Here is a 26,993-nt window from a genome sequence, read left to right as displayed (position 1 = left end):
TGCACCGTCCCTCATAAAGGATGGTTTTACAAAACGCCTTTCTATTCTAGCTGCGTCTACACCTAGACACGCCTTCCTAAAAAATGATTGGGCGCGAGCTGTGAATCCTCTATACTGATTTGTCCATCCACCTGTCTGTCAAATACTTCCTGTCATTGTACTTCCTGGATTCCTGAATAAGTAACATTGTAACATCACAGTTGATACCTTCACTGTCCATGATTTTCCTTTTTAGACATCATCGCCATCTCCAAAAGCAGTAAGTAAAAACCTGGGGTCTTGGCATATTATTTGCCGTCGATCCTGTCCGATCTATTCTTGGATGCGAGCCAGCCGCTGTTGCTCCAGCCCATAATGTGTCAGTTCTTGAAATGCATGTCATAGAAATGTCCTAATCATAAGTTAAATTCAAAGCTGCATTTGTTTAATGTTATCGCACGATGTATTTGCAACGAGCTCGATGGGTGATGGTTGATTCGATGTCAATAATAGGGTTCGCGTGAGTTCATGTGATGGAGTGGATGGATTACATGAGTCTGTAATAAAGAGAATTTACGAGAATAAAGGCAACTCTTCTGATTTTTTTTTTAATGAAGTGAAAACGGTTTAAGGTAAGATTGTCAGTCTGAATTACTGTACATGTTCACACTCCAGTCTAGGAGTCTCATATTCGCTTGATTCTCGTACACGAGCTGTAAAATAATAACCTGTAAGATCACTCTCAGACGTTGTGGCTCTTCTCTCTCGATGCACTTGGTTTGCCATAAACGGACCAGGCGTGAAGTCAAGCAGTGTAGTAAGAATGACTCATTCACTTCCTCTAGTATCATGTAGTGAAATGACTTGCATCCCTACCCAGAGCATTAGGTCAAGATTGGTTATGGCTTTACTTTGACCTTCACCAGAGATTGTCAGCTTTAGGATACATACAGTAGGCTAGATGTTTAGCTACACAAACTACAAACAGGGGATGTGATTGGGGTGATAAGGAAGCTATTTTATACCGTTTTCCTTTTCTTTTTAGCTTCTCAGTATGACTGACTTTCATAGCAATGTTTTTTCCTTATAATTATCAGAAAGTTTTCATAAAGTAACCTTGAGATGTATTGGATATGTGTTCTTTAAGATTATTTTTTGTAGCCTATACTTGTCAGTCCTTTACAATTTATGTTTTCTCTTTTTTTAAAACTTGAGAATAGCTTATATGAGTTAATTGAGTATAATTTGAAGACTTTGGAAAGGAGGAGTCAGTAACGCAGGCAATTATAAAACAGAATACACTTCAAATTAAAGTGATCTAGTCGTTTTCACACATTTTGGACACAATGACATCATGATGTTAAATCCTTATGTTTTTTAAACTGTATTATTTATCCTAATAATATACATTATAAATACATAGTGCATTGCAAAATGCTTATCAGGAAGTGAAACCAACATGTTTTCTGTTTCCAAAGGCAATTATCCAAAAATCTTCTTAATTTTTGAATCTGTTTCAGGGATCAATGGCTTTCAGAAAGGCAGTGAAGGGAACCCTAATAGGGGGCGGCGCTGTAGCAACAGCCTTCGGCCTATCACAGTTCTTTGAATACAGGAAGAATCAGGTATTGTTTTAAATATCATCAGTGCTGTTGCTCTATCTTATCCCGTCTAAATATAAAGATTTGGCAAATTCTTTTGACAAATACCAAACATTTTGTTTTCACATCTCACATCCATACAGTGACTCCTACAGGTTAGACTGCAGAATACACAGCCTGCAGCTGTTCACACCCATCTGTACCACAGCATGTCTTGTCCTGACTCAGGAATGTTCCCTAAGTGTTTATACAACCTTAAAAATACAGCCTTATTCAAGACAGTATAACTCTGGCCTTGTATTTTGATCTTAAAGCCATGATCAATTCATAGCTATTTATAACTATTCCCTATTTATAATTCATAAAGGTTTATTCTTGTTTTCATGTGGTCAACAACCGTATTGGACAGATTTCTTGAAAGAGTGCTGCAAATCTTATTAAGATTAGACCTAGCAAATCCAGATACATTGGAAAATCTAATTTGTACCTTTAGGTACTGTCTCAAGTCTCCAAACTTACCCCGTTCTCTCTCTAGTGTAGACCACCGTATTAAAATCAGGTTTTGTTTGCTAAAGGGAGATTACACTTGAACAGTGATACACACATTGTTTAAAGGATCTCTCTTGAATATGTAATCATGAACAATCTGATCCCCATTCACGCCATCAGGGAGTGTGTCACACACCATGTTCTGTCTGTATTTATACTAGTAAGAACCTCAGGGGTCTTGTCTGTTTAGATGCTATACCAAATAATGGAAGGTCAAGTAGATTAAGATAATCAACAAGTCTTTCTGAAACAAATGAAGAAAAAAAGACAGACCCTTGAAGAGCAATGGGAGTCCTGATTTTCTCTCTCATCATTTATTTAAATCTTCCCAAGCCCATTTTGTCCATTATCTTGCATCTCAACTGTTCCAATCCCAATGAAACTCCAGGGAGTGAGAGAATTATGCACTCTCAAGGACATGGTTTCCATGGAGATTGTCACTACACGATTAATTTGTCAAAAAAAAAAAAAGTTAGAAGATCTTGAGATTGGATATTTCTTCAAATTTTGTTACCAACATGAACACTCTGCAAGACTTCATTGGATGTACTGCAGCAGTCAATCAGATCACCTTCACGTCACATTTGCATCCCATGTTAAGCGTTTCACTGACACAAACTTTTGTTCTTATGTTTCTCCATTTATTTGTTTATTTATCCCTCGTGTCATCTCAATGCAGCCTAAATGGGTAAGCAAAAGTCAAAAGAGAAAGAATGAATCTTCTTTCAAAAATTGCTTGCAATCATGCATGTGGCAGATGCTAATCTTTGGGATTGTAATGTTAATTTGGTGAGTGTGTGTGTGTGTGTGTGTTTGTGAGTGCCTGTTTGTCTCCTCTATGGCAAGGGCACTGTTACACTCTGGCTGAAGTATCACTCTGCGGTGGCCGATTGCATATTTGCATGAAATTCTCTGTTTCCGTCATGCACTTGTCCTGATTGCAGGACAGCCTCTCTTAATAGTGTGCGGATGTTTTAAATATGTCTGTCCTTGGAAATAGACACTAATTACTGAATCTTGTTTTTACATGCTATTACTGTCTAAATTGCAAATGTCTGGGCTCATTTGGTCATTTGCAAGTCAAATGGAGCCTGCGGGCTTTTGGGGGCAGATTGATGTAATCATTTAGGCCAAATGCTAACGAAAAAATGAATAAAACGTTTCATTATGGCTAAAACCCTCGACACCTAGCTTCGCCCAGGCTTGTTTTCTCTTCATTTGAATTTTGTGGTTTTTTGCCTTCATGCGACCGATAGATTGGCAGCTGTTCATTCGCAATTTCATACTGGCAGTCCCTCTGTTTGACTTTATAAGAAGACTTCAAAAAAGAGGATTTACTGAAAAGAACAGTTGATTTGGGGAGCTTAAATTCCTAAACTGATATCAAGCTTAAGTATAAAATATCACATATTGCTGTCTGTTAAATGAAAGGTCACAGTGCAAGTTGCCATAAAGAGTGACCATGTCATGAATGCTAATTTTAATTTATTTTTTAGTTTAAAATAAGAATAGCATTGTAACCTAACTAACTGTGCTGGAACTTTGATAACCCAACATTTGAGATGAACAATTATGCATTCTGCTTAATTCCTATGTCTTGGCATGCTGACTAACATAATGTTTCATGAAATATATTCATGTCTTGATGTGAGGGATTTTTATGAAAAGTGCATGTTCAGTGTTTTTCTAGTAAATTTCTAGACATGTTTTCTTGTCTTTTTTTTCTGTTTTGTACCTGCTGGATATTTTCAGGCTCGGCTGGCTTATGTTGAAGCGCAGGGTGAGCTAAAGGTGCCGTTTAAAGATGCTCTCCCAACAAGAGAGGAGCAGCTTTCAACACTGCGAAACACAGAGGAGTTTGATGTCTTGGTGGTGGGCGGCGGAGCCACGGGCTCGGGATGTGCCTTAGACGCTGTCACACGGAGTATGTCCTTTTTTTTGGACAGTTTTGCAGTTTTTACTGATAGAAACTTTGAATTAGTGTGTTTATTGTGTAGGTCAGATAAAATTCCACAATAAATTGGCCCTGTATGCATTTTTAGTGTTAATTTAGTTTGTTTACTTTCTTAAATTGTATGATTTATATTGGATTTTGATGTTTTATTCTCAATAGGTGTTGTATACCACTCAGGAGGCATGTTGTGATATTACAGATAGTGGAGAAAGCCATATGTAAATGACAGCAGCTGCAGTCTAAATATTTGGCACCATAAGGTCTTGAAATGCCAGTGCATTGTCTAATCTGTTCCTTACCTGTCTTTCTGCCCCCTCGTCCAGATCTGAAGACCGCCCTGGTAGAACGGAGTGATTTTTCATCGGGCACCAGCAGCAGAAGCACTAAGCTCATTCACGGCGGAGTCCGCTATCTGCAGAAAGCCATCATGAAACTAGATTATGAGCAGGTGAAGGCCCCATTTTTCCCTATTTGCCCCTAATATTTAGAAGAAGGATTGCAAGGCCGCTTACGCCACCACTGTGACATTTTGAACGCATCAGACAAACAAAGAAAAGCACAAACATTAAGTAGGATACTGCAGATCTGAAGTATCAGTGTGGCGGATGAATAAACAAAACTTACAGCAGCTTGACCATCAACTGTTTCAATAAGTTATTGATTATCGATTATCGGAAATAGAAGCACTCTAAAATTTTTAACTCAAACCGACTGCAGTCAGAATTGGTTGTTGGCCAACTTAATGTAATTTTAAAAATGCTTATTTAAAATATGATTTAATACGTTTTTAATAGGTAGCAGAATGACCTTGAAATACAAGATCACATTTATATCTAAATGAAGATCATTTGAAGACTTTAATTTTATATGGGTTTTTAGAGTTGAGTTTTGTTTTTTTAATGAGTAAATTAACATCTTTGGTTAAGATTAATTAAAGACATTTTCAAGTTTTGTTTTAGAACATAAATTATATAACTTTAATAATTCAGATTTTCCCTGAAAATATGTATACAGTAATCTTCTGGAGCCAGACGGTTATTTGCTTAACAGATTTATTTCTACTTTCTTAGTACATGATGGTGAAAGAGGCCCTTCATGAACGTGCCAACCTGCTGAACATCGCTCCCCACCTGTCTGCCCCTTTACCTATAATGCTTCCTGTTTACAAGTAAGAAAACCAGTGTTTTCCTACAATAAAAACACTGACCATTGAAAGGGAAAAATTAATAAAAAGGAATGGAACTATGGGATTTAGACAGAAGAAAGTTAAAGAGAAACACTGGAGACATCCTAGATTCATAAAAGACGGTTTTTGTATTTAAATCTATTGATAAGTTCACAGAAATGGCATTGAACCTTTTGATATGGACACCTGCAGCAGGTGGGGTTCGGATATTCTGTGGATCAATGCTGGACCTCTCGCTTCAGTCTCTGCCCCTTGTCATTCTGGGTTTTTAAAGGATCTTCCTGTCTTTACCATCATCATTACTAATTACTCGTGGCATTTATGCCTTGCTCTGATATTTAAAGCAGCCGGAGAAGTGTGAAAGGGTCATAGAAATGAGAAACCTCAAGATTACATAATTTGCCTGTCAGATTTTTTTTTTTTTGCTTAAAACACACAAGGTGCTATATGACTTAGTGGTACTTGGACAAATCGAATTCTGCCCATGTACAACCATATCTATTTTAATTCGTAATATACCCTAAGAAAAAGCTTAAACCAACCTTATCTAGTTGCCTCTTTATAACCAGCAAACAGACAAGGCTGGGAAACCAATTAAGATCAGCAAACCATTTAGTTAGGGCTGATTTAGTTTTTTTTTCACCAGAGTACTCAAACTATGTTAGTATATTTTAATGCAGATTGTGCAGTGAATACATTTGCTGAATTCATGTTTGAATTTTGAAGAGTTCAGATGCAAAAGCCTCTAAGTGCCATCTGAAATGTTCTTCTAAAATGAGCATTTTTATCAGGCTCCTATGTTTAGGTTCAGTTATTTTACTTTAATTGCACAGAAAAGGGCCTATATATTGCAATTAGTGAACCTAAACATAGGAGCCTGATAAAAATATTTATTTTAGATGAAAATTGATAGCGACTGTTGATGTTCTCCACAGGTGGTGGCAGCTGCCGTATTACTGGGCCGGCATTAAAATGTACGACCTGGTTGCCGGATCACATTGTCTGAAGAGCAGCTACATCCTGAGCAAGAGCAAAGCACTGGAGTTCTTCCCTATGCTGAAGAAAGACAAACTCGTGGGAGCCATTGTCTACTATGATGGTGAGCAGGAGCAAATTTTTCTTTCTCATTTCTTTTGTCCAATAATCAATTTTACATGCTATAAAATTAATGAATTTCTAAAGTAATTTTAACTGTATACACTACTGTTCATATATTTAGGGTCAATAAGTTTATTATTTGATCAAAATGCAGTAAAATGTAACATTGAAATATCATTACAGTTTCAATTTTTTTATGTATTTTAAAATGTCATGTAATCCTGTGATGGCAAAGCTGAATGTTACTCCAGTCTTCAGTGGCACATGATTCTATTGATTTGCTGCTCAAGAAACATTCTTACCCTTTTTTGTGTGTTGTGCTTTTTGTGCTTATGAGTAATACCTTTGCCAAGCCTGTGGACAGAGATATTTTTTTCTTCATACAGTATAAAAAAAAGAAATCTTGTTTGTCATTGATAACAATGATTTGTTGTCAATAAAACATCTACTATTGTGATTTGCGGTTTTATGTGGCAATAAGTGCAATCTCATTTGTCTCTGTGACATTCCTGCATAATCTTTGTAGAACCACCACCGGCTGTTGTGGCCGAACTCATTGTGCCCGTGTCTCTGTTGGCCCGTCTGCGCCCTGCACCGCCTGAGGCTGCCACCAGGCAAAACTTCCATATGTTCCTGGTTAGTCTGGGTGTGCAGAATGTGTCCCCTTTACTCAAGGTCCCCTCCGTGGCAGCACAAGCCCCACCCACCAACCCTGCCTTCCGGTGCTTCCTGTCAAACTACATTTGGCCCACGTTGATACACACACTGTCCCTCGCAGGGTGCGCAGGCAGCTTATATTCAGGGGGAGCACGGCGGCTATCTGAGCAGCGATCTGTCACATCGCGTCCATCTGTGGGAGAAACAGAGGCAAAGAGACGTCTGGATGCTCTGTTCCCTGCCGCGCCGTGTTTACGCACCGCCAGTGACTGCGTTAAAAAGCGTCTTCATTTGTGTATGTATGTGTGTGGAGAATCGAAACCGGCCATTGTAATGACAGTTTAGAGGTTTTATTCCTTCTTCTCCCCACGTCCGTTCCTCCCTCTCCCTCCTCCACCATCCCTTCTTCCCCTGGGTTGTCAGCCGGCTTTTCTCTCCAATTATTCAATCTGGAACAATCACGGCCGTGACATTTCCGAATCTGACCTTCTCCGCTGGAGATCGCAGCCTGCCTGTCGCTATTTGCCTCCCTCTATTTCTCTCCCTCTCTCTCTCTCTTTCCTCTACTCGCATCGCACTCTCTCGCTTCTTCTCTTCCTGTCCCTCATCCTCCTTGAGTCCTCTCTCCCTTTCTTTCTTTCACTATCTCATCCACATGCACGGCCGCCCGTCACTTCCCTCCTCCGCTATGATATGTCATTCATTCTTTCTGTAGGTCTTTTTTTATTAATCTAATCTGACGCTAAAACTCCCTTATCTGCGTTTTCAGTCATTTGTAATATCGCTATTTCTTTATTTCATTAGAATTCTGCTTGCAGCACAAAAGCCTTGCTTTTTTCGCCATACCTGCAAGCTGTACTCTAATAAACATTCAAGCTCAACCAAGCGTTTCTTGTCTACTGCTGCAGGACACAGCTTTCTTTGTGAGCTATGATTTATCCTCTTACATGATATTAACAATATTCCAACATGCATAAGTGTGTATTATCCTTCTCTACATGGGTATTTTGATTTGAGCGCAGAGCCATGAGCGCTGAGGCAAACCCAGGTTCATGGGATCTCTAACAAAGCATGCTGGTGCCTTCACCGCACATTATTCTTTGAGAAGTGTGCCCTTTAAACAGGCTTCCTGCCTGTGTTATTATTTTATTGTCTGGTGGAGTTGCCCTGAGCATGTGTTAGCATTAGACATGCTTACGTGGGTTACCTATCCCTCTGGTTCTTTAGCATCGAGAACACAGAACCGGAACACAGAGGCTTTTTTTTTTTTATCTAGTAGCACTTTCGTTGCCGTAATAGAGTGCTATCGCATTGGCTTCAAGGTTTCCTGTAATTCATGTTTCAAATGTGTCTGAAATAGTTTAAATGCCTCAAAAGGCCCTATAACAATATTGAACAACGTCGCGCCACTTCAAACACTGCAATCATGAAGCAAGTTTTAACTGGGTGCAGTGGCCTCTGGCATGTACAAAAAAACCTTGTGTGCCTACTTAACCATGTTTTGGGAATTAATTTGTACCCAGAAATGAGCTAAATCTGATGAAACCCCCCCAAAAAACTTCTTTTGGAGATGTCATAATTTTTAAAATCTGTATAAAAATAAAGTAAATATAAATAAAGTAAAACAAAAAAAGTTGTAAAAATGCAGAAAGTATGGAATGTCCCTATTTGAATGTATGACTAAATGTGTGTGTGTGTGTGTGTGGCCACTGTATAGTTTTGAGGCTATTTTACAAAAATTTGCTACAGTTAAGAGGTTAGGTAATTCTGACAAAAATATTTTTAGAGATTCTTGTTCTATGGGGAAAGTGTTTTATAAATGCAATATACTGTAAATGTTTTTTTTTTTTTTTTTTAAGTATTCCAAAAATGCAACAAAGCAAGCACTTATACATAGCTTTATTTAAAAATATTTAATGCGTCTCGTTTATGAAATCATTTATGTTTTTTGTATATGTGACACATTTTGCTCTGGCTCTTTTCAGGACAACACAATGACGCCCGTATGAACCTGGCCATCGCTCTTACAGCAGCCCGTCATGGTGCTGCTATTGCTAACTACACAGAGGTGGTTCATCTGCTAAAGAAACCAGACCCAAAAACAGGCGAACAGAAAGTTTGTGGAGCCCACTGCAGAGACATAATCACAGGTAAGATATGCCCAGACCGAAAACTAAATTCATTGTTTTAGAGACAGAAAACTGACATTTCAAGTGAATTTTTGAAAAAGAAAAATGTTATGAACGCTCATGAAATGACAGCTCACACAGAAGTCACTTTCAAACCAAGCAGCGTTCAGTGAATCGGTGTTAACAACTTGTGAAATATAAGCATGGAAATCTTTCGTCCTTGTACAACATTCCTATTGTGTATATTTCCATTGAAATAACCAGATTTTGCATACAAAAATTCACAGAACGATGGTAAATGTGACTGCACCTTAAGGCATGAAATGTCCAAAAATCTATGGATTATTTCTTTGCTTTCTTTTAAAGTTCCATTTCCCCACAACCCAGCGCTAACTAATCATCTTTCAGTAACCTTTTTAAACTTTCTGCTTATAATCCTTTTATGAAGAGATTTGTTTTCTATCCTCAGCAAATGACCCCTGCGGTCAGCCGCGTTGAGTTAGTGTAACACCTCACTCTGCCGTTCACAGGGCAGGAGTTTGACGTTCGTGCCAAATGTGTCATTAATGCTACCGGCCCCTTCACTGACTCACTGCGCAAAATGGACAACCAGAAAACTGCCAACATTTGCCAGCCTAGTGCAGGAGTGCACATTGTCATCCCTGGATATTACAGGTACTTTCCTGAATCCTTCAATCATATTGTACCTTTTTTTTCTACAAATATAATTTTATGGTGTAACAGTGTATGGAGAGATTACATCCGTGTACCAATTACAGCCCAGACAACATGGGGCTGTTAGACCCCGCCACCAGTGATGGCCGTGTCATATTCTTCCTGCCCTGGGAGAAGATGACTATCGCCGGCACGACAGACACACCCACTGAAGTCACAGCCCATCCCATCCCAGTGGAGGATGACATCAACTTTATCCTGAGCGAAGTACGCAATTACCTCAGCCCTGACGTAGAAGGTAATACTACCCTGTCTATGCTTTTTTCTTTTGAAAGGTTTTCAAATAAAATATGTTGCTACACTTAGAGCTAAACTGAAAATCTTATTTAAAATGCAATAGTAAACATTGGACCAGATTTACTAACAAACGTATTTTAACACCAGCGTTAAAATATTACTGTCAGGATTTACTTAAACCGTGCAGTGAAACATTTGCGCTGAAAAGGCACAGTTGTTTTTGTGCCTGACTTTATTGAATATGCATTTGTAGAAGTTTCCCTTTCAGATGCAAAATTTATGGGAGGAGAGTATTAAAATGAATCACGCAACGCGATTTGCTAACGTTTGCGCTCATCAAATTATTTTGCGCCATTATTTAACGCCCAGAAAAAGCATGTCTTAAACTATTTTGCACTTGAAATGGCCGCATTTGTTGTTGCTAGGAGGAGACACTGCAGAGAACAGAGAGGTAGAAGGAAGAGGATTTTTTCCATACGTATTAATTTATTTAGAATGCCAGAAGAACACCTTATCCAAATCCGAAGATATCTTTACACTAATTTGCACTGCGCATGCTAGATTGTGTTGGTTATTATGGAAATGAGATGTTGTGTCTGTGTTAAATTTGTGCATTGTCAGTAAATCACATGCAGAAATTTCCACACCTATCAGTGCTCTTTTGGAATTGTGCTCTAAAGCTAATTTGCCGTTTAGTAAAACTAGCCCATTGATTGTACACCTCTAAAGTCCTGGTTCACTTTGTGACCTAGGCAAAACAAGACATTTATTGTATATTATGTTATTTTTCTTAACTATTCCAGTTCCAATACTTCTTTTTGAACTTGTTAGATCTCTTAATGTTTTTGAAAGAAGTCACTTATGCTTACCAATGCTTGTTGTTATATAAAATGCTAGTCAACAGCTATGGTCACTTTGAGAGTCAAAAAAAAGCATATCAGGCATCACAAAATTAATACCCGTGGCTTCTGACAATATATTGCGATCTTATGAAGCAAAACAATCAGTCTGTGCAAGAAACTGAGTGTTATTTACAACATTATGTACCTGTTTTACCTTTAGAGGTGGCAATAATTACCCTTAAGTCTGTATTATACTGTTTGCATTGTATTTTGTTGATTAACTGAAGAAGACTCATTCCTTCATTCTGGAATTGTTTGTATTACACTGGTTGTAATGTATAGTTCTTGCCTGGGGTGTCACTAGGGAATCTGGGATCCACTTGGTTGAAAATGCATTCTGGTCCACCCCCTACCCAAGGGCCCCTGTAACTCTGTTCCACCATTACCCCGTCCGACGCTTCTGGTTCTTGCTGTAGATTCAGTAGCGCTGTTGTGGTGCCACTGAGCATAGAAACAGGAAATGCTTCCAGTGTACTGTAGTACAGTTCTGTTCACAATGGTAGAAGAACACATGCAGAAATAGTTAATGGTAACCAAATGTTTTTTAGTTTTTTGTTTTATATGGGAAAGCATTGACATTTTGATAAATAATTTTTCTCTAAACCTGCTAGAAAATCAAAGCCATAAATCAAAACAAGTTGTGTTCCAAATTTGAGGTTAATTTCTCAAAAAATTAGCTTTCAGTAAGATTTTGTTTGGGCGCAGTACCACATTTTCCCCATTAGATGCCAGCAAAACTCTGCTGGTGCACACAGTGGTTGAATTTGTGATTTGCAGTAGTTTTTCTCTCTCAAATATTACAAGAACACACACGCACACTCATACAAACCACACTCTGACATCCATACCAACACACCCACACAATTATAGCTGCATTATTTATCCAATTGGCTCTTTAATATGCAGAAGCAGAGGGCTATTCAATTTAAATTAATTTGAGGGCCGGATTATCTAATTGAACATTTGAAGGGGGCCAAGGGGGTGGGGGGCCGTCCCGATCGTTTGCTGGGGGGCCTATAAAATTGGAAAATTAAATTTAAATGCATATTCAGCAGTAAAATTAAACTAATATTACCAACAGTAACATCTATAAAAGGTAAACATTAATGCTGTCTGCCATTCAATTAAAAAAATAATCACACATTATTTTCTGTAATTAATTCAAAAATTGTGACTAAACGCATATTAATATATTTGTGTTGTCATATTTTCACACTGAACTTCTAAATTAATATAGAAACAACATAAAGATGGTACATTTTCAATATGTATTTAACGGCATCTTTTTACTAGCCTATTATTAATGAAGAAATATCATCGATACAAATAATGTTACTGTTGTGCCTATTAAATACTTTTTGTCCTTTAAATTTAGCCATTACTTACAGCCATTTAATATTACAGTATAATTGAAATGTTATAATGTTATTTTAAACATTTTAATAGGCTTTGAAAAATATAACAACTTTTTATGTGAACTTAAAACAATCTTCACATAAACTATAAATTGTATGCAGAAGCTATATTGATTATTCTTTATTAGTTAATCAGCAAGCAGAGCTGTAAGTGATTTCTCTTTTTCTTTAGTTCTTTGATTTACATCAATCACAGACTGCAGCAGGTTTCACATTAAAAGAGGAGCGTCTCGCTGCAGCCCACAAGATCCAGGGGGTGTGGTTGGCTCCAGATCCATCTCCTCCCACCTTACATACACCTACATTTTAATAGCTTTTTGTAATATAAATTATTATTATGATGGCAAAGTTTTGTTTTAACAATGTAAAAATCTTTAGTCAATTTTGATCAATTTCATGTGTCTTTGCTGAATAAAAGTATTAATTTCTTTAAAAAAAGTCTTACTGACCTTAAACATTTGTACAGTAGTGTATGAATGGGTGATTTCTGGCACGTTTTAGACAGACATTTTCTCAATAATGAACTTAATTATGAAAGATGCATGATAATGAACAGACAGACAGCGATATAGACAGAATGGCATGTATTGGTTGTGTTGAGTCTAGTAACTACTAGTTGGGACTGATAACTATTCCAAGCATCTTCCTTTGAAAGCGGAGGTATTGATTTTTGAGCGCAGCCCTCTAATTGTTCAAAGCGCCGTGGATGCAGGCTTGATTGCTTGATTGATTAGCTTCATAACTCATTTTCCTTCACAAAAAATGCTTCCTCCTTTCTCTGATTGTTAGGCAAGTCGTTAAGAGTTTGTTGAGTCTCATTATCTCATTCAGCACTGCATGTGTCTTTCAGCTACAGTAGAAAGTCATCCGGCTGTCTGTTATTAACAATACGTGTGCTCATAAACCTCAATGTGACGGCTGCCGTGTGTCTGGGTATCGTCTGCTTTGTTCCGGGCGTGAATGAGCAACCAAGCGACTCTGTTGACCTGGGAGGGTTGTATGAGAGTGTGAATAAAGCAGATCATGGAGAATGAGGATGGATTGAGCAATGGAGGAATGACACAGAGACCTTGCCTAGATGGAGAGTTGAGGTGAAGGCTGCTAAAGGGATTTGGCTGTGGGAGATTTGTCACAATGACAATGTAGAGGCAACGGGCAAGATCCTGTTGTTTGTCCCTCCAGTTCAGATACTGTGTGCAAGAGAAAGAAGGATGATTTCATGAGATGAACAGAGAGATTTGAAAAATCTGGCCTGTTTAAAGGAGGGCTGCACTAAATGTAAAACAGAATTATGACAACGCCAAAAAAGAATTTCTAGTTGATTTAACAATTGTTTGTTTGTTATTGATTACTGACATAATGGCAGATATCATGATATAAATTTGTATCATTTACACACTTGCACAAAATGTATTATATTGAAATAATGCGTATTCGCATATGCTCTCGTAGCTTAACTGGTGGATCTTGGCAATGTCAATGAGTTTTTAACTATTTAATTTTAAATTCAGTTGCATATTTTGTGTATGTGTACAAAGACAACGTTGTTTTGTAAAATCAAATAGGTGGATTTTAGTTGTCTTTGTACTACTAATATAACACAATATGACAAAAATATATGAATTTTCTTTCATAACCAGTGAACAGCATCAATTTTCTACCCAATATTTGGATGCAAGTGACCTTTTTCAGTTCAGTTTAAATTTATTTGCATAGACATTTATTGATAAATGCCATTCAAAGCATCTTTACAGGAAATGAGTAATGGTGTGCAAGCCGAAGGTGAAAGTGAGAAGGGAAACTCCCTAGAAAGATACCAACAGACTATTCCTAAATGTGTGTACAGTATATAAGGAAGGAGACTTTGATTTACATTTGCCATGGGTGTACCTTCCAGGGAATTCACTGAATAATAAAATCTATAAAACCCTCTATCCTGACATATACATATCCATGCATAAATAAATTGATAAGTGCTTAAGGGTATCTCATTTGTGTCAGTTTTTGTCCTGAGCAGCTGCTACTGTGAAAAACTACAGTATATTCAATCAATCAATCTTTTCTTTATTTGTCCCTCGTGAGGGAAATTTGCTTTGAGCAATACAGGTAAAAACTGCACAAAAAAAAAAAAAACAACATCAATAATAACGATCGCACAGTTGTGTCCCTTAAATTAGAGTTTACCAGCCTTGTAGCCAAAGGAGCAAGAGTTTTTATAACGGTTATATCTAGCCATTGGAGTACGAAAACGTTGACCAGATGGGAGTAATTCAAATTCTTGCTGAAGCACATGAGAAGGGTCCCGAGTCATTTTCATTGCCTGTTTAAGAATAACCTTATCAAAGATAGACTGAAAATTGGGGTAAACCCCCAGACCAACCACTTTCATAGAAGTACACACCAAACGGTTCAACTGAGATCTAAGAGTAACTTTCAAATGACCAAACCAGGCTGCTATAACATATAGTAAGATCGATTCAATACAGGCATGATAAAACAACAACTTGACCCTTTGAGCCACCCCAAATAATCTGAGCCTCCTTAAAAAGTACATATTTTGGTGCACCCTTCTACACAGGTTATCCACGTGCACCTCCCCATGAAATCAATTATCTATAATTAAACCTAAATATTTGTATGGAGCAACCTGTCTAACAGGCTCATTGTTAATTATGATAGGTGAGTGATTACCTACTGATCTATAATCAAAGATCATTTCCTCTGTTTTACTAACATTTATTACAAGACTATGTTCTTTACTCCATAACACAAAGTCAGCAATCTCTGTAGTGTAACGCTGAAGGCCCTCATCCTTATACAATCGACCAAGAATGGCAGTGTCATCTGAAAATTTAACGACAATATTCCCCGGATGGTGACTCCTATATTCACTTGTGTACGATGTAAATAAGAGTGGTGAACAAACACACCCCTGGGAAACACCAATACTAATAGGTCGATATTCGCAGAAAGAATGCTTGATTTTAACTTGAGTCTTATCCGTAAGAAATGCATGGAACCATTTAATGCTGTATGGACTAACAGCCATACTATTTAGTTTGGTGAGCAGAAAATATTACATTTTTCAGCAGCTTGGCTTAATTTAATTTTGTCATGTCGGAAGCCCCACCCACACCGAAAAAAATCACTGGTACCTCTCCTCATGTATATTTATCATCAGACATGAATGAAGAAAGACTGTCTTCTAGCCTTCATCTGCAGTACATTCCAAGAGAGTTCACAAACAGAGAGATATATTTTGATTAACTGTGTTTTGTGATCAGTTGTGTCACTTCACATCCAATTTTCAAGTTCAAAATGGGCAGACAAACTGCTTGTTGAAATGTTTGTGTCCAGTTACGATAAGTTGCTTTGGATAAAAACATCTGCAAGTAAGTAGTATTATCTTCCAATTTCAGTCTAATTTGACCAATGCTTGTAGTTTCAAAAATGAAATATTGGTCTATACCACTATGGTTGCCGATATACTGCGTATAGGGTTTGTGACTCTTCGAGAACTTCGAGTGCATTCCACAGCATGAAAATGGACTGAATTCTTCCCTTGAGAATTAGATTACTTGAATGCATTCGACAGCCCAGCGGTCTATTGCTGAGGTTCATTTAGACTCGAGGTGTGTGTGTGTTATTGGTCTCCCCAGTCTGCTGTCTGCAGAGCTCCCTAGCCTTGTCATAAATGTTTCAAAGATGCCCTTTGATAATGAGAGTGCTGTCTCTGTTTTCCCCCCCATTCAGAAATATCAACCTGCATATTACAGTGGCAGGTGTACCGCAGATCGATACACAACTCTCTCTTAATAATTAATGCTTGAGATGTCACCACAATAGGGAAATTGACTCTGGACTCATACATGATGTTCTAGTAACGGTTTGTTGGTTTAACAAAGCAACTCAAGTTTTATGGACAATCTCGCTTCTCATGTTCCCCTTTGGTCATTTATCAAACAAAATAGCTTTTAATAAAGGCATCACTGTCATGTTTATGTATGAACAGTTATGGATGTAGCTGTAAACAGGACACTGCATAAATACAATCGTGTAGCCTATTGTAGTCCTGTCAATCAGATACAGTCCACACACACTTCAGCTGTCAGAGATTGTCAGCGTCCCTGGTGTCTTTGGTTCTTAGTGCGGCGAGGGGATGTCCTGGCGGCCTGGAGCGGCATTCGTCCGCTGGTCACCGACCCCAACTCCAAAGACACGCAGTCCATCTGTCGTAACCACATCGTCAACATCAGTGACAGCGGACTCGTCACCATTGCTGGTCAGTGCCACTCGTGCCTTGGTCTCCATTGTTCAAATATTTTCTTTCATAAAATGGTTTAGTTTAGTTTTGTAAAATTACAATATGAAATTTTTTCATGGTTTTGAAAGAAGGCTATAATGCTCACCAAGGCTGCATTGATTTGTTTAAAAATTCAATACAAAATCCAAATTCCCCCTTTTCTGTATATTTAGTGGGAATAGGATGATTTAACGTTTAAAGGTTAAGAAATTGTCATTTTAAACTTGTACTGTAAAATACATTTGGCTTAATAAATAATTTCTTATAGTGAACATTACAATAGTAATATTTCTTTTTTAATTTAATATTTTTTTGTAAAAATAATAAAAATAATATAATTTTATTTATATTATTGTTTATATTTTATATATATATATATATATATATATATATATATATATATATATATATATATATATATATATATATATATATATATATATATATATATATATATATATATATATATATATATATATATATATATATATATATATTTTTTTTTTTTTTTTTTTTTTTAAGTCACATTTTATATTGCCAGTTTTTTTCCAGTTCTAGATCTTAATATCAATGTTGTGTTGCTTGATATTTTTTGTGAAAACGCACAAAAATACATTGTCTTTTCAGGATAAACAGAAAGTTCAAAACCACAGTATTTATTTAAAGTCGTATTTTTGTATCAGTGATGAATATAAGTATTAATTTCTTTATACAAATTGCTGACCCCAAACTTTTGAATAGTAGTATACAATTAAAAATTAAATTATGAATTATTATTATAATGTAAGAAATGCAAATTAAAGACAAAAAATTATAATAAATCAAAACAATAAATACAAATATCAAAACATAAAATTTATTAATATCAAAACATTAAACTTTTATTATACACAAACGCTTTTGTAATGAGGAATTGGCCACTAGGGTAACTGACAATTGTTCCACTGAGGTTGTGTAAAGATTTCACAGCACTCTGTCTACTGTAGGTGGGAAGTGGACAACCTATCGTTCTATGGCTGAGGAGACTCTTGACGCAGCTATAAAGGCTAATAACCTCTCAGCCGGTCCCAGCAGGACGGTCGGTCTGATGCTGGATGGTGGGAAGGACTGGACCCCCACCCTGTACATTCGCTTGGTTCAAGACTACGGCTTGGAAAACGAGGTGGGTTTCGAAACCTAACTACTTAGCATTCTGCCAGTCAGAGCTCTTTGGAGCAGGTTCAGCTGCTCCATAACATGCAGTTCCCCATGATCCTGTAGGGGAGAGAAAGTCTGGCAACCCCTTGTTTGGAAGCGTGAGAGCTTGATGGAACCGTAGCGCTACCATGGATGTTGTTTTGCCAGCATATTTAAAAAGGTCAGCATGCAGATATTTTTGACAGCACTTGACCTTTGGTGAGAGATACAAAAGAAGAGTTTGAATCAAAAACGGGGCCGTGTTCATAAGCTAGTAAAGAAAACAGCCTAAGTGAATGTTTAAAATCTAGCTTTGGTTACAGTGTGTTTCCTACACAGGGAAAGAAAGTTGAATCATGAAACTTAACACCGTCTTATTAATAATGGTTATGTCCCTAAGGAATAACATGTTTATTTTCTGAACTCACAGGTTGCTCAGCACCTGGCAGCCACCTATGGAGGAAGATCATTTGAAGTGGCCAAAATGGCCCAGGTGACAGGCAAGAGATGGCCTATAGTGGGGAAACGCCTTGTGTCTGAATTTCCCTACATAGAGAGTGAGGTAAGCACCCTGAAATTATAATACTGACAATTAACTTGCAGTGTACTTTTTGGATCCCCACTTTTAAAACGTTACTGACCAATCCTAACTTAGCAACTGTTGATCTCAGCCATTTTCTCAGACAAGCTTTTGCTCCTTTTAATTTTTGGGGTAGTTTACCCAAAAATAAAAATTCTGTCAATAATTACTCACCCTCATGTCGTTCCAAAACCCTAAGATCTTCGTTCATCTTTGGAACACAAATTCAGATTTTTTTGGTGAAATCTCAGAGCTTTCTGACCCTGCATAGACAGCAATGCAACTTCCACATTGCAGGTCAAGAAAGGTAGTAAGGAAGTATATCATTAAAATAGTCCATGTTACATCAGTGGTTCAACCGTAATTTGAAGCTACGAGAATATGAATATGAAGCTGCGAGAATACTTTTCTGCGCAAAGAAAAAAAAAAGGCTTTATTCAGCAATTTCTTCTCTTCTGTGTCAGTCTCCACCACCATTTACGAGAGTACCACAACTTATGCATGTGCATTTCTCTGCTTGTAAACAAGGCACAGCGTATCTGGATTCTACATCAGAACGCAAGCTCCTGCATCTGTATTTTTGTTATATCTTAATTTGTGTTCCAAAGATTAACAAAAGTCTTACAGATTTGGAATGGCATAAGGGTGAGTAATTATTGACAGAATTGTCATTTTTGGGTGAACTATCGCTTTAACAATGTAATGGTGCATTCAAGTCATCCTGTGAAGTTTGTATTAACGAGTTTGCATTAAAGTCGTAATTACGACATTATGTGTGTTCAGATCACTTTGGTTGAAGGAAGATAGTGAAGGTTTTTTTAAACACTGCTTCAACAAAATAATGATAAATCTAATGAGCATCAGATATGTCCCAAAATGTAAAATTAGCCCATGTTTTACTCTCCTTCAAAGTATCCTAGGTGTAAATGACTTTCTTCTTTCAGACGAATCCAATCAGAGTTATATTAATAATTTTCCTAGCTCTTCCAAGCTTTATAATGTGAGAAGGTGGGTGTTTTTGTTCAACAGTCCAAAAGTAGTCAAATAAAGTGTGCACATCCCTAGTAAAACATGCATATTTAAAATGTTATAAATATTTTTTCTCACTTCTACTGACTGTCGTACGTGTAAGCCATTCCGGTGGATGATGTAGGACGTACGCATCGTGCATGCTCCTGTGAGATATGCTAGTCTGGTAATCAGAGTTTTACAGTATATTTTAATTTACTAAATATTTTAATTAATTTTGAGAAATTCGTTCTGTCAGTTTATTGGCATATTTGATTAATTTGGTTGTAGGGGTGCTAATAAGAATTCACACTGCACACACTTCACACACACACACACACGTAGTGAACGCATTGTAGAAACATTAGGAAGAGTTGTGCTCATTTACACCAATATCATCATGTTCTAATCTCTTTTATCATTACAGTTCACTCCATTTTTTATTCTGATGTGCAGTCTGCACAGTTTTTACTAGAAATAAGTACTTTGAAAAAGCTTTTTGCAATGTCACACTTCATTACAGTCCATGAACACATTGAAAATGATGCTGTTCCTTAATCTCAAGTTTTTCTTCCTATATTGTTTCTTGAGAGGCGGAGCTTAGCAGTGGTTCAAATACTTTAACTGTCAGAATTAAAAATAAGCAAGATTCACTGCTGGGTTGAAATCTGAACTTCATATTTGAAAATATTACATGTTATTCAGTCAACCAAAAAATACACGAATGTCTGATTGTCTTCCAAACAGTTCAAAACTGACTTGAATGAAAATGAAAGTGATGTTTTCTGTCTGGATTTAGGTGCAGTATGCTGTAAAGGAGTACGCATGTACAGCCATCGATGTGATTTCTCGCCGAACTCGACTGGGCTTTCTGAACGTGCAAGCTGCGGACGAGGCTTTGCCACGTATCGTTGAGATCATGGGCAAAGAACTGCAGTGGACTGAGCAAAAAAAGAAAGTATGTCATTTATCTCAGGGCTTACTTCTTTAGAATACAAAATAAAAAAAAATAAAGGCAGAAGTTCACATTTAGTGCGCATATGAATTCAAATCATAATTCAAATTCATGAGAACATTTTAGTTCAATGCTTGATTTATTGAATTTATTGGTTGTGCAAACCTGTAATCCTTGCCCTGAACACGGCTTCTTTTTTTTTTGTCCTGACCGAAAGCTAAAGGTCTCAGCCATGTTAATTTAGGTAACAGCTAATAATAGGCCTCAGCTATTGTTAGTTTGACTCTTAAGTAGTCTTTTTAACAAGGAGTCTCCGCTCCACGATAAGATCACTAATCAGTTGTACAATGAACGCCCAGCACAACACCTCAAGATGACTATGGCTATTACGTCTGTGCTCGGAGGAATGTTTGAAAGTGTGCGTGTAGTGCGTTTTTAAGGGGGTGATAGAGTTACTCCAGCTTTTGCACGTTGGTCGTAGGTTTCCTGTCTGATAAACAGAAGCACTAATAATAGCACCGATCACTGTGCAGCTTTGATACTGTTCAGTTCCCATGAGTTCAGCGCTCAGATCTGCTCACAATGCAGGTGCACCACACCCACCAAACACATGCACGGACACAGACACAGACACAATGCTCTGCTGGGAGCCTCGATCCAGAGCAGGTATATCACAGCTCTGCAAAGGCATGCCAGTATTCGCAGCCTTTGCATTGCAGGTATGTTCATGTTGCTGTGTTTCAGCTGCATAAAACACTGAATCCTTTTTACTGCCTCAAACATTGTCATTCTACTGTGGAAAATATATATCAGTATCTATCTACTGGTAGCTACTCCCAGTATTTTCTTATAGAGCATGCTACAATAATCTTTGTTTTATTACAACTTTAAAAAGAAAGAAAAAATTCACAGTGTGTTGAAAATATTTAGTTTTAATGAGCCTGTTAAAAAAACAACTATTTACTTTTATGACTGTGTTTCACCCTCTATTTTTCCTTAAAATTACATTAAAATGAACTAATTACTCAATTAATTAATTTATTCTATTGCTGTACCTTTAAGGCTTCTATGTAAATGCCTTCTTCAGACATGAAATAAAACAACACTATGATGCAAGATTTGTTGAAAATATTCAGTTATAATGAGGCTTTAATTTAATAGGGTGGTGATGGCGCAGTGGATAAGACACATGCCTTTGGTGTGAGAGACCCGGGTACGAATCCACTGTGAGACACCAATGTGTCCCTGAGCAAGACACTTAACCCCTAGTTGCTCCAGAGGCGTGCGACCTCTGACATATATAGCAATTGTCGCTTTGGATAAAAGCGTCAGCTAAATGAATAAATGTAAATGTAATAGGGGTAGGTTTTTTCTCAAAAAAAAAAAAAAAAGAATCAGGAAAAAAGCTGTAATTTACTTTATGACTGTATTTCACACTCTATCTGTCCCTAAACTTTATTTATTTATTTATTTATTATGCCTTGACGACTTTTATGTAAATGACTTATTCAGACAAAAAAAAATAAAAAAATAGATAGATAGATAGATAGATAGATAGAATACCTATAATTTAGCTTTATATGACCATATTTCACCATCTATCTAACCCTTAAAATTGATTTTTTTAATTTAGTTATTTGTGTGTGTGTGCGTTTTTGTGACAAATGAGGACATAAATTTGTATAATGACATAGGTATTACAAGGAGAAGGTGACTTATGAGGACATTGCCCCATGTCCCCATTTTTCAAAACGCTTCTAAATCATACAGAATACAGATTTTTTTTTTAAATAGAAAGTAAAAATGCAATTTCCTGTAAGGGGTAGGTTTAGGGTTGGTGTAGGGCAATAGCACATACAGTTTGTACAGTATAAAAACCATTTTTGTGTTTGTGTGTGTGCGTGTGTGTGCGTGTGTGTGCGTGTGTGTGTGTGTGTGTGTGTGTGTGTGTGAACTATATGTATTGCTGTGCCTTGAAGACTTCTATGTAAATGCCTCCTGCAGACAAGAAATGAGAAATAACACTGACACAAACTGTAAACTTTCTGTTGGGTCCAATATAGTTTTTAACTTCCCCCTTCTTCAGTAACAGCCAATTTGTAAACCATGCATTGTACTGCAAAGGTTTTACAAAACATGTGCTTAAATGTGCCGCTGTTATGATCAGGAAAATAAATAATTTATTAAAATGACCTTTTATTCACTTATTTCTAACCTTAAGTTACTGATTGTGTTATCGGTCTATAGGAAGAGCTGGAGGCAGCAAAGACGTTTCTGCACCAGGAGATGGGTTATAAAGCTCGCTCTGAGCAGCTCAGCAAGACAACAGAGATCTCACTCACTGTCCCAGAGATAGCAAGGTATAAGATGAGTGTGTGAGTTCAAGTGTACAAGATCCTGCATCTCTCACTTTCCTAATATTGTCATTATTATGATTGACAGGTATAAGAAGCGCTTTTACAAGTTTGATAAGGAGAGCAAAGGCTTTATCACAACAGTGGATGTCCAGCAAGTGCTAGAGGTGAATTATCTCTTACAATCCTTAATATTTTAGATTGAAAAAAAAATACTGTTAGTATTTGTTCTAAGCAGCCATTACTTTTTAGCGACCATATTTACATTTTTTTTTTTTTTTACATATATATTTTTCCCTGAATTCCATAATGTTAGTTAAGATTTAAGTTGCCATTGATATGCAGAGATGAGGGGACTTTTTAAGTATGTTACTTAATTTTAATCAATTTTCTGTACTTTTGGATTGCCACAAGGCATGCAATTAAGCTGCAAGGTGACCTGTACTTAAAGGGATGGTTCACCCAAAAATGAAAATTCTGTCATTGTTTACTCACCCTCATGTTCCATTTTTTCCTCATGTTTTCCAAACCTGTATGAGTTTTTATCTTCTACTGAACCCAAAAGAAGATACTTTGATGAATGTGTGTAACCCAACAGTTTTAGTTAACAGCTTCCACCGTGTTGAAAACTGAAAAAAAAACCACTGAAATATTTGGTAACACTGTACTAAAAGCCATTATGTATAATTCATTATAAAAGTAGTTCAGTAGCAAATGTAACCAAATGGTTGACATCCATAGTATGTAAAAAAATATATTATGTAAGTCAGTGGCTACTGTCAATAGTTTAGTTACCAACATTCTTCAAAATATTTTATTTTGTGCTCAAGAGAATAAAGAAACTCATACAGTTTTGGAACTACATGAGAGTGAGTAAACAATGACAGAATTTTCATTTTTGGGTGAACTATCCCTTAAATGTCTTATGTTCGCCAAACTTAACATTAACATTAAAAATGGTTTTAAATACTTAAAATAAATGTATAGGTGAAGGCATTCTGAGGCGCTAAAAAAAAAGAAGTGATGGGCAGAGATCGAAGCATGTGTTTATATTACTAAAGAATAAGATTTTAAATAATTTCCCTCGTAAATTGCTTATTAACTGTCATTCTCTCCACTCTCATTGTCTCTGGTTTAAGTGCAGCCCTTAACATTTTCGTTTAATGTCTCTTAGATACTGATAACTGATTTGTGTTCTTTTAGAAACTCAGCATTCAGATTGATGAGAACGCCCTCCATGAGATCCTCAACGAGGTGGACCTCAACAAAAATGGGCAGGTGGAACTGGATGAGTTCTTACAGGTATGAACAGCTATTCATAGACTACAGGTTGTCTTGGTGTCACTCTGGGTTTCGGGCAGGATTTGTAGTTGTAGGTGTGAAAACCTCAAAATTAAAAGTGCTTGTTATCTTCATGTCAGTACATCTATGTTTTGTCACAAGCCGACTGCTTCACAGTGATTAGTCCCTCTGAAATGTCATACCTACGTCAGAATGAGTATAAAGTAGATCTGGTGTCTCTTGAGTTTCAGTTAATTAATAATGAGCACCACTTTTTCTGTACTTTTTACTATAATGAAGCATGAACTAGATTACCATATAGGGGTCAGGAGAAAGGTGTTAAAAGCAATAACCTTTAAGGGGTTTGAACCAGTAACCTTCAAATTACTAGACCAGGCTTTAACCAAATTCAGTTTAGGTCAGGTCAGTTCACTTGGCGGCCATACTGGTAATGCCTTTGGACAACTAGTTCCAGTCATTTAAGCACAGCAAAGTAGTGGGTTAAGATTACATTTGATGAACATTAACACTGTCATTCAAATGTTTGGGGCCAGATTTTTTTTTTTTTATATATAGAAATTAATACTTTTATTCAGCAAGAAAGCTTTAAATTGATCAAAAGTGACAGTAAAGATATTTATAATATTACAATTATTATTATTATTATTTTTAAATGAATGCTGTTCTTTTGAACTTTCTATTCATCAAAGAATTAATAGAAATAACTGTTTTCAGCATTTCTAATAATAAGAAATGTTTCTTGAGCATCAAATCGGCATTTTTTCCGCCACAGAAATAAACTGCATTTAAAAATATTTTCAAATAGAAAAAATTGTTTAAAAAATTTCAATAATATTTCACAATATTAAAGGTTTTCTATGTTTTTGAGCAAAGAAATTCCTCCTTGGTGTGCATAAGAAAATTCAAAAACATAAAAAAAAATCAGATCCCAAACATTCAAATGGTAGTGCATTTCAAATCAGAAATAAAAATGATCTATATTAAGTTGTGCCTCTTAAGCTTAAATCATGCAAAATAATGTGGCTGTAACCATTAAGTTAGGTAGTGAGTGATTATGCATCTGTTTTGCTCCCTGATTGGTTCAGCTCATGAGTGCAGTCCAGAGAGGTCACATCTCTGACAGTCGTCTGGCTATCCTGATGAAGACGGCCGAGGAGGTGTTGGAACTGAGAGGACCTGTCACGGTTGACCGCAGTGGAGGCGGTGTTTGAATCCCAACTATAAACCAAAACATCCACCAGACAACGGCTCCCACCACAAAGTTGGATAAACACCAAAAAGCACTGACCACTGTGCCCACGCTGGTCAGATCACAAGCACATCCTCTCAAGTCATTAACTCACCCAACCAGCTGGCTGCCATCGACTACAATCGTTTTCTTTTTAACTTTTGTTTTAGCATGCTTATTTAAATTGATTTGAATGAAAAAAAGATATTATTAGACAGAATATATTGTTAAAAACTATTTCAAAGCATATTCTAGTCTATAATTTTTATCTAATGCATGCAGTGCCATGTTGTGTGACCTGGTAAGCATGAATAGATTGTCTCTTTAATGTTTCTCTGAGCAGCTTTATCCATTGTGCTTTCTGTTGTGCCATTTTATTAATGCAGATTATTTGCTACTGAGGTGAAATTCAAGGGTTCCTAGTGTCTTCTGAGCTAAACAATGCACTATATGTGAAATTCGCAGTTTTACACCGCAGTGATGAAATGTTTTTTGTTGTTGCTGTATTATTTTAATCATTTCAAATAATTTAGAATTGTCTGAAAAAAAGTATTTATTCAAAATATAATTTCCTTCATACTTTTGATAAATCCTGTCTTGTTTTTAATTAATGTGATTATGTTGAAAGTATACAATTTTATTACTGTAAACAGATTGTTTTCAGAATTTGCATTGGCTCTTGTTCAACAGGAGGGTTTCACAAATTATAATGAAATGTAAGAGCTCTTGTCTGAATGTTGAACATTTTATCCCTTATTCAAATTCATGAACAATTGAAACTCCTCTTCATTATGTTTCCTATAAAGCCTTGCCTGTAAAAGTAATTGATTATCAATTTGTCATGAAATAATAAGGGAATGTTATAACTGTAAACTTCATGTAGAGCATAGCAGGGAATTTACTAAATGTGCCTTGCTTCTTAAAGGGATAGTTCATTCAAAACTGCAAATTCTGTCATCATTTACTAACCCTTATGTTGTTCCAAACCTATATGCAGAACATCAAAGAAGATATATTATATTTTATGTTCCACGGAAGAAAGACAGTCATACATGTTTGGAACGACATAATGATAACAAAATTTTCATCTATGGATGAACTACAAATTTAAGAAGACACTTAATAAACTTTGCATGTTGAAACTCACAGTCTGACACACACTAAAAGAACACAATCTTTTACTTGACTTTGTATTTTTGTGGTTTAACATGCTTATGTATTTTTATAATCAGTTTATTTGTTCATACTTTCAGCAGATGGAAACTGCTTTTAACTTGGATGCTTTAAGCTTGATGATCTAAAAGAAATGTGTTTTGTACAATGATTCTGCTCAGAATTTAAGTCCGCCATGATATATTTGGGTTTTTTAATGCTAAAAGAAGACCATAGAGATTGTCATAGATCTTCAAGGATCAATGTTGTTTGTCAGGTTTGAATACAATGAGCAGAGGAAGAGGGGAACTGTCGGCTTTTGTACATGAGAGCAGAATCAGTTAAACTAATTTATTGTTTGTCCCAACAAGATGTAATTTCAGCCTGATCCTGATTGAAAGAAATTCATTATTGTATGAAAAAGGTATAGTAAATCAATCTGTAAATCCTGAGAAACACAATTCTGTAATTAAATGTATCTGGTTGCCTGCTG

The 26,993-nt window shown here is 36.6% G+C and overlaps 1 protein-coding gene across 3 annotated transcripts; it reads left to right on the top strand.

The window, feature by feature from the left end:
• The first annotated feature begins 154 nt into the window (after window positions 1-154).
• On the top strand, window positions 155-26,993 carry LOC306879660 (glycerol-3-phosphate dehydrogenase, mitochondrial-like). Of its 3 annotated transcripts, none has more exons than XR_013785029.1 (17): window positions 155-259; window positions 1,500-1,604; window positions 3,882-4,053; window positions 4,407-4,531; window positions 5,154-5,251; window positions 6,205-6,368; window positions 9,010-9,174; window positions 9,684-9,828; window positions 9,933-10,126; window positions 16,590-16,724; window positions 17,732-17,907; window positions 18,352-18,483; window positions 20,309-20,467; window positions 22,712-22,835; window positions 22,917-22,985; window positions 24,022-24,120; window positions 25,206-26,993. XR_013785029.1 is itself a non-coding variant. In XM_079432806.1 (17 exons), exons 2-17 carry the CDS (start codon window positions 1,506-1,508, stop codon window positions 25,329-25,331), a joined length of 2,181 nt encoding a protein of 726 aa, XP_079288932.1. In that variant the 5' UTR covers window positions 155-259; window positions 1,500-1,505; the 3' UTR covers window positions 25,332-26,993. The 3 variants fall into 3 exon arrangements, 1 of the variants encoding a protein (XP_079288932.1); XM_079432806.1 differs by having other exon boundaries at window positions 22,712-22,824; window positions 22,907-22,985; XR_013785030.1 differs by lacking the exon at window positions 155-259 and adding an exon at window positions 323-611.

The sequence above is a fragment of the Barbus barbus genome (assembly GCF_936440315.1).
Source record: "Barbus barbus genome assembly, chromosome: 13".
Lineage (NCBI taxonomy): Eukaryota > Metazoa > Chordata > Actinopteri > Cypriniformes > Cyprinidae > Barbus > Barbus barbus.
This window is presented reverse-complemented; position numbering and strand designations above follow the sequence as displayed.

What these genes read in the sequence shown, in the direction of transcription:
- LOC306879660 (XM_079432806.1), top strand. Translation starts at nt 1,506, where the DNA reads ATGGCTTTCAGAAAGGCAGTGAAGGGAACCCTAATAGGGGGCGGCGCT. An exon ending in GTCATCCCTGGATATTACAG is followed by an intron (nt 9,829 to 9,932) that starts GTACTTTCCTGA and finishes TACCAATTACAG; the next exon opens with CCCAGACAACATGGGGCTGT. An exon ending in CCTCAGCCCTGACGTAGAAG is followed by an intron (nt 10,127 to 16,589) that starts GTAATACTACCC and finishes TTTGGTTCTTAG; the next exon opens with TGCGGCGAGGGGATGTCCTG.